The sequence below is a fragment of the Austrofundulus limnaeus genome, unplaced genomic scaffold, assembly GCF_001266775.1.
Source record: "Austrofundulus limnaeus strain Quisiro unplaced genomic scaffold, Austrofundulus_limnaeus-1.0 Scaffold3, whole genome shotgun sequence".
Taxonomy (NCBI): Eukaryota; Metazoa; Chordata; class Actinopteri; order Cyprinodontiformes; family Rivulidae; genus Austrofundulus; species Austrofundulus limnaeus.
Genome location: NW_013952405.1, coordinates 6,801,365 through 6,809,912, shown reverse-complemented (window position 1 = coordinate 6,809,912; position 8,548 = coordinate 6,801,365). Strand labels below are relative to the sequence as shown.

The window sequence follows — 8,548 nt, the reverse complement described above, 5'->3', positions numbered from 1 at the left end:
ATTTTTTCTCACAAGTCCTTTTTACCCCCCATATGTTGCTTTTACATTTCTCTGTCTCCTGTATTTAAATTACCTGTGCATTTCTGCTTCATTATGTAAAAAAGGTGGGCGGTTCTTTCTGGGTCAGCTCCTCTCCTATTGGTCAAAAGACAGGAAAAAGCATGAGCCATGTGCAGATCTACTGTGATTTGAATGGGCTTAAATGAGGGTCCCCTTTAAAATGATACCAAACACAACATTATAAACCTTTGACCAATAAGCTTCAACCAGCTATGCATCAGTGTCAAAGACAGAATTTTTCTTGAAATGGTAAATATACTGAACTTATATAGCGCTTTTAAGTCCCTCCAGACCCCAAAGCGCATTACACTTACAGACATTCACACACTGATGACGGTAAGCTACATTGTAGCCACAGCTGCCCTGGGGCACACTGACAGAAGCGAGGCTAAACAGGTTATAAACTTTGTGAGCTGATAACCGTAATTTAGCTACCACTCTGGAAGGGCTATCATACCAAAATATAATCTACAAACATGTATCTTTTCAAAACTTATGATGAAGCTTTGCCACCCTGAGATGGAAAAAGCTGAACCATTATCATCCAAGCCACATTGTAACTTCAGAAATTAAGAAATATTCAGACGCAGCGCAAGTTTATCTCCGAAATACTCGGCACTTTCAACAACTTTGATAACACATTATGTCACAAATCTTTACTTTACATGGTTTAGTTGAATATGGTACAGCAGCATGTAATAAAATGACAGACAAAATTCAGTTTCACTAGAGATAAGCTGCCTCTAGATGTAGCTACGTCCCACCATTACTTCCACCAGAACTGAGTCAGTTAGACTCAGGTGTTCCATAAAATTTCCCTCATAGGACATTGTTTTATGACCTTCAGTAAACAGGTTATTTTAGATTCGATTTAGGTCACCCTAAGTCTTATGTTTCAGCCACTTCTAAGAAATAAGAGAGCTTTTGTTTTTCATTAATTGACAGTTGTCTGCTGGGAGGGTTTGCAGCTCACTTTTGTTTTTGTAAGAGAATGCAGTCCAGCAGGATGTTCTGTTTAGTTATCGAGGTCAGGTAATACTTCAACGAAACTTCAGTAGAACATGATCGTTCAAAGCACATATGAAGAGATCTTTAGATTTGAATGAGTCTAAGTGGTTTTAATGTGACCAAATATCGTTTTGTAGCTTATCGTTTTCAAGAACAAGATGACATCATTTTGTTTTTCAGTTGACAACCTTGAATGACTGGCTGAGCCACATAGAGGGCTAAATATGAGTAACAACAAACACTAAAAAAACTAACTCATCTGCTCCTCTCAGCTTTCAGCAGGACTTTAAATGTGTCATGTTATTTAACATGCGTTTTGTAGGAGATAAAACAAAACTTAGCATTGTTTTAATGGAGTCTGTTGTTTGAAAATGTAAGGCCATCTATATTTGTATTTTAATTTCTAACCCAACTGTCCTGTCACATGCGCAGACTTAATCAGTGGGCCACAACATGACTCAGTGAAAAAAAGTAATGGTGCAATCATCCGTCTGCTGTTGCAAAATCTAACCTGAGGACAGATTGATTCTGGTCGTGTTTTTATTTATATCTACACTTGGAAACTGACCTGCAGATAACTGTTGGGGATAAAAATAGATCTGACTGGTACCTGCCACAGTTACCTCAATGTGGGGWGGGATCACACCAGTTCAGTGTGATTTCTAACCTCACGTTTGAGCTGTGCGAACACTCCAAGTCCTAATGCCTGATAAAGTAATCTGTGAGACAAAATGACAGTTTTGCTCAACAGGTGGCACATTATTTTGTTACATATCCAGTTTAAGTCAAAATATGGCAGCTTTTTTACATAACTAAACCACCTGTAAATCCAGAGTATCAGAAGAAAGTATTCATAAAGCTAAACTAAACCGTCAAAGTGTGGTTTTAGTGTTACTTTAAATCTAAATAACATAGTTAGCTTTAATGAGATTATTTTAAAACAGCATTTGGTCCATTTTTGTTTTGTAAATGAAGTTTTTGACTGCAATCTTACCTAGTCTTTGACAGCTTCGCTGTTGGCCACGCCTTTCAATTTTTTGTCCAATTACAAGGCGGGATGGCGCGGACCAGGATGTGGATTCAACCAATCACAGCGAGCCTCTACGAACCGAGCGCTATTACCTGCAGGCTCCATCACTGTCCTAGCTAGTGTTTCATGTAGGCTAAGGTGTAACGTTGSGAGTACTTGATGCTGAAGACACCACCTAAATTGTCGAAAAATCGGACATTTTGTAGCTTTTAAATGTTTATTTTTTTAGCGAAACGGGGTGAGCTTTAAGTACGCTTATTGATTTTAAAGCTGGAGCTGTCAGGAGGACCACTGTACGGCTGTTGTCATCGTTGCTGCATTAGCGACCTTCAGTTTCTATTCAAGACTAGGCGTAAACAAAGACTCGTTTGAAGGGCTTTCGTTTTGGCATTTTATTTTTTTGTTATTTTGGCACTTTCGCCTGCAGAGGAGGAGGATGGGACCTTTGCTGCGCTGCGGTTTTCTGCTGTTTTTTCTCGGCACTTTCTCCACCGGCTTGGATTTCCAGTCGGGCTCGGAGTCGCTCGGACGGTCTGTGTTTGTGAGGCGTTCAAATGCCGCGAAAATCGCCAAGAGGTCCGCGTCCTCCTCGTTGATGGGTTCCTCGCCAGATCACAGGATAAAGCGAAGAAGCGCCGATCAGCAGCAGGGGGCTTCCTGCCAACAGCACCAAGGATTTAAGAACAAGTTGGACGCCAACACCCACGATGTAAGTTTCCTTTTGCAGGTCCAGTTTCACATTTACCGAGCCCGGGGAGGATGCGCAGGTGCTAATCCACCACCAGGTGCAGGCCTTAATCTGCTCATTAAAGTTCCTCTTTCTGCTGTTTTCAACAAACAAAGCGTACTGTCAGAACAAAATAATATCAGCGACACTATGTTGTTGAAGTAGCCCTTGTTGCTAGTTAAACTGTAACTACACTTATACTCTAGAAACCTTTTTACCTCAACCTAAGGTTCATCTCAGGGTGGGGGTGTCCAAAGTGCTTTAAGAAGTTGAGGCCAATGGAGGTGTTTTGAAAATAAGTGATAATTCTTATAATTCTTAGGCTTAAAAGAGATGAAAATCTATTCTGAACACATTCAATTTTAAGTAAAAAAACAAGTTGTCTTTCATTAATGGTGTTTATCAATTTTATTCAGATTTTATTGTTTAAAGAACCAGAAACGTTTTAAGTACAATTAAGACTTTRCTGAATACAGGAAGTGTATTTTATGTTTAAAAATGTTGATTTAATTATCAATAGAAGGAAACTGGATTTTAAGGGAGTATGGAGTGAGCATAATTTGCTTACAATTTGATCACCTTTAAAGTCCCTTCAWATCTATTCTTTTATGGATCAGTTTGCCAGCTGTACACTTTTTCTGTGCTTCGGTTGCTCTTTTATGAGAGGTCTTCCATTTGTGAGTGGTTCAAGAAGACACAATATGTAACGCCCATATGGTGTTCGAATGGCAAACCGACACAATTTTTTTAGTTCAAGTGTCTACCATCAGTCGACTCATCACTTTTTATGACTGTTTTCAAAGGAAAGTGACTCATATTACACTTTTTCCCAGAGAATGAGAAAACACACACATGATAACAAGAGTAAACCCAACAAGCCAATAGAACTGAAAGCTGTTTTTTAATAGAGTAAATGTTTGTGAGTTTTTTTATCTTTTTGTTCTACAACAATTTAGAACACTGTTTTCACTAAAGTTAGTTTACTTTTGTCCTTTCACTAAAGTATTGTTGTTGAAAGTCTAAAACAAAACTTTAAACAGTAAATTTTGTGGCCTGCAAGTACTTTTCTTTAAAAAATTGTTTTGTGTGTCAAAAAGTTTGGAGACTGCTGCACTAAAGGCTGTGATCCAAGCACTTTTCTTCTCAGGCATGAGTAAACTCTCCCACTTCTTTACTTTCATTTAGAGCTGAAGTCCATTATTGGATGCTGACAGGATAATTGACTCAGGGGGAATCCATGTGACTGGCTGTATGGAAGTAATTTAAAAATAAAAGCTATGATTGTGTGATAGTCTTGTTATGATACAGAGACTACAGTGTGTGTTTATGGGTTTTTTTTTTACACGCAGAGAGAACACTATACACAGCTGATAGCATCTCACACATGCTGCAAATAAACAAATGAAGTTTATGAAAACCCTGTGCTGCTTATTTGCCTAGCTCCTCGCTGCCATGTGAGCAACTTTGCATTGCAGTTTTTGCACGCTCCGCCCGGTAATCTCCGGTCAAGAAAGTTCCCAGAGTCTTTTTTTTTTCCCAGAGGTTACTTGCGCTGGTCCCACTGACTCAAGATCGTCTTACAGGATGAGCTGCTGGGAACAATATCTGTGAGGAAAAATAGGCCACAAAATGTTAAGAACTCAGACACGTTGCAGGTCTCTCTGATAAAAAAGGCAAATGTTTTTTTTTTCTTTTTAGTCTGAGCCATTCTGATGACTAGATTTAACTTGCACAAACCTTAAGTCTGAAAAGGACTCTGTTTGAGTTTCAGTAATTGTGTTCAAAAGTTTACTGAGAGCAAGTGTTTTGAATTTTTATTTATTTTTTGTTATCGTTTGAGTCAGTGCAATTTCAGTTTGTATGGTACATTTTGTGATCTCTATTTTTAGACTTGAATAGAGGACTCCCACTCCCAAATGACACAAAAATACTCTGTTTGGAGGGACTGGATCATATATTTCTGTTGCACTTCACTCAGAAACTGATACATTTATGTGTCTAAATTGTTTCACTTATTTGTATGTTTCTCTGTTTCTCAGTATTCATTCAATGACCTGAGTGGTTCAGTTTCACTGGCCTGGGTTGGAGATGGCACCGGGGTGAGTGTTGCACTCATCTTTGCTTCTTGGAGTTCATTGGAGAGGGTTGATTTCCTCACAGCAGAAATCACACAATCAGTTTCCTCTCATCCAGTTTCACCATAGTTCTGTAAATAATTGCTTCATTTTATCTAAAGTTTAACCTTCATTCCTCACAGGTCATCCTGGCTTTGACAACTTTTCAGGTGCCTTTCTTTATGCTAAGATTTGGGCAGTCCAAACTTTACCGGAGGTAAGTTGGACGACGACCTCGTGTTTTAGAAGAAGTGTACAGCTTGTGTGAAACTGCATCTCATTCTGCTGCAACCACCTGTCTGCCAGTGAGGACTACGGGAAGTCATTCACAGACGTGACCGCCTCCATCAACAACACCTTCATCAGATCAGAGATTGGCATTGCGATCGGTCCTGAGAATTCAGGCAAAGTAAGCCACGCCCACTTTAATCAGTCACTTGATTTAGTTCATTTAGTATTTTTGTGGTTTTAGAAAGATTTCAGTGTTTTTGCATAAAGAAACTTGTGGCTCTTTGACTTGTAGGTGATCCTGACGTCTGAAGTCTCTGGACTTGAGGAGTCTCGTATTTTCGTCTCTGTGGATTTTGGAAAAAGTTTCACCTCCAGGGATTTGCCTTTCAACTTACTGATGCAGGTCTCATACAACCCTGAGGACCCTAAAGTGCTGCTGGTTCTCAGCATCAGTGTAAGTGGTAAACACACAGGAATATTATTATTATTATTATTATTATTATTATTATTATTATTATGTAATTTTTTATTTTTTGTGTGAATGAAAGAAACTAGTTTGGATTTTTAAAAATGAACTTAAAAGTCCATTTTTTGAGCAGTTAGCATTTATAAATGAAAGTAAAGCAAAGTTTAGCTTTCATGGATGCTAGACAGTTTAAATTATTTGTTTTCATTTTCAAAAATAGCATACCTTTTTTTAAAAACATTGACATATTTTCTGAACATTTTAACAGAGCACTCAAATAGATAAAAATGTACTTATTTCAATAACCTGGTTTAAACCAGACCCTGTCCTTCACTTTGCTTCGTACAAGGGTCTGGACTTGCTGCATAGAGAATTGATTTCTTGCAGGAGGCGTGGCCTCTGCTGAAGTGTGTGTGTGTGTTTGTGTGTGTGTGTGTGTTGTCGGTGTGAAGGAGGCTAAGCTAAGAAGCTAACTGGAAATCACGTGTGCTGTAAACAACCCTACTGAGAGGAGAAATATACCGAGCCAAACGAGACGATTGTAAATGAGAGCTGCTGCTTTGTCAGAGAAATTTATTTAATTTGGAAGCCTTATCAACACGGACTGGCTTCATTCACTTCCTCCACTGCTGTATGCTAAAATAACTAGTAGATACTGCGCAGAACATCGACGTCRTTCAAAACTCCTCCTTCTGTTTGCTGATTGGTCCAGGTAAAATAAACTACAAGCAGACACTGTGCAGAAAATTGACGTTCTGTTCTCTGATTGGTTCGGCTAAAAATCTGCCAACGAAATCCATCTCAATGGGAGAAGTCCCAGACGGAGCAGTGAAGGGAAACTAGAATTGAGCGGAGCTGCATAGGAAGGCAAGGGCCAGGCTTTCAACAGTTTTTAGTTGTATTTGGGACAGTTTAAAAATGTTTATTAATCTTTTATCAGCAAAGAAAATGTAGTGATGTTTTAAAATGAGGTAACTTGATGAATTCAGGAGGCCGAGCAGCCTTAGCAATTATTGCCTAGCATTAAAAGGGTGTGTGTCTGTCTGTCTGTCTGTCTGTCTGTCTGTAAACAAGTCGTCTCATGAGCCACTGGATGGAATTTAATGAAACTTTCACAAAGTAAATCTTTGGATGTAAATCTGCAAATAACAAACTTTTGGAGTTAGTCCAATKCAGAATTTCTGCCACAGCCATAAATAAATACTAAAAATATGAGATGATTTTGGTCTAAAACTTTGTCATGAAAGGCAGCAAGTGATATTAGTTTCTTTAAGGAATGCGATGCCTTTAAATGTTATGTGTGTGTTTTCGCAGTGTGTGTTTATTAACTTGGCAAAGTTTACGAGCAGGTCTATCAGGTTCTGTGTGAACCTTGTAAAGAGGGGGGTGTTTTTTTCCTCCGCAAACTCTTGAGTTAATTTTTTTTTCTTTTCTCAGTATGAACTGTGGCTTTCTCAAGATTTCGGCAGCAACTGGAAAAAGATCCACGACATGGTGTGTCTGGTGAAATGGTGAGCAGCAAGAATAACTCGTGCCACCTGAACCTGTGTCAGGTGCTCGGTGAACAAACACTCGGCCTTTTGAGTCTATCCTCAGGGAGAAGTGAAGTGGAAAACCAAGTTCTTGCTGTCTTTTCTCTCTGCAGCTCTTTTGTCGTAGTTTTAGTTTGTATAAGTTGCAGTAGGAAATGGTGTCGTTCCTCCCCCTCGTGCTGTGGTTTGTGGTGATAAAAGCTAAGAAGGTTCAAACCATAGGCTGTATGAGGTTTGAACACATTTTTCACACGTTCTTCTTTAGCTGATATGTGAGGTGTAACTAACTATAGATTTTAACAGGATGCTGCATCAAAAACCTTCAAAATACTTCCAGAGTAATGAACACGTGTTGCTTGCCAAACATGTCACAACACTGGATTAACTTGTTGTTTAGAGACTCTTCCTGTTAGRAAACACGGCTGTGCACTCTTGTTTCATTTTTAAAGCAGCTAAATAAAGTCTGAGTCTGAGAACTACGTTCGTAATGGTGTTTTTAATGCCGAGCATGTTATCACCACCTCAGGAGACACTGACCTGAGCTTTCTGATATTAAAAATACATTTATTTCAGGAACAGCATTAATTAAAATAAGAAAAAATGTATTGATCACTACTGGCAGCAACAACGTAACAAAGAAAAGGAAGAAATATACAACTTTTAGTTCATTTTAGTTGTGAATTCTGAAGAAAAACAAAGCATTTTGCGTTTATTTTACTCACACATCCCTAACAGATTTTTCCAAATTTTTCTATTTTTGCTTTCAGGGGAAGAAAAAATACCATCATCTTTACATCTGCCAACAATGGGTCTTGCAGTAAGTGATCTGTAACCAAGCATGGGGAATTTCAGCTCACGTGTTTTAGATTTTTGTTAAGACAATATAAAAAAATGACAGCATATTACATAAAGAAAGAAGTATTAAAACATGTAATAATAGTTTTTACCAAAGAAAGCAGTGTGTTAATTATCAAGATTCAGCCCTAAGGCCCATCCTGGAGTCTGTTGCACAGAAATATTTCAGTTTGTTATTTCCTGTGTGTTTCAGGTGATCGAGGAATGTTAGAACTGAGGAAAACAACAGATTATGGTAAAACCATCAAAACTGTTGCCAATAAGGTCTACTCTTTTGGTCTGGGTGAACGCTTCCTCTTCGCCTCAGTCATGACRGGAAAGGTCAGTATCAAGATGAGATGGTTAAAACACCAGAGAAATCATTTCTAGGTAGTCTTAAGAAAATGACCGAGAGGAAAAAGAGACGTTAACTTATCAATGGTTTGTTAGAGGAAGTATTTTGCTGCTGATGGAGAAATGGTTTAGACCACATGTGTCAAACACAAGGCTTGGCGGGCCACAAGACTCCCGTGTGGCCCGCCAGGG

General features: G+C 38.7%; 1 protein-coding gene across 1 annotated transcript in view; it reads left to right on the top strand.

The window, feature by feature from the left end:
* Positions 1–2,215: 2,215 nt before the first annotated feature.
* The window catches only part of sort1b (sortilin 1b), a 15,246-nt gene continuing 8,913 nt past the window's right edge, over positions 2,216–8,548 (top strand). Inside the window, exons 1-8 of the mRNA XM_014020094.1 lie at positions 2,216–2,807; positions 4,865–4,924; positions 5,083–5,156; positions 5,246–5,348; positions 5,463–5,624; positions 7,074–7,147; positions 7,936–7,985; positions 8,217–8,344. Of these exons, the coding sequence (XP_013875548.1) occupies positions 2,535–2,807; positions 4,865–4,924; positions 5,083–5,156; positions 5,246–5,348; positions 5,463–5,624; positions 7,074–7,147; positions 7,936–7,985; positions 8,217–8,344 (924 nt within the window). The 5' untranslated portion in view covers positions 2,216–2,534. The remainder of the gene's footprint in view (positions 2,808–4,864; positions 4,925–5,082; positions 5,157–5,245; positions 5,349–5,462; positions 5,625–7,073; positions 7,148–7,935; positions 7,986–8,216; positions 8,345–8,548) is intronic.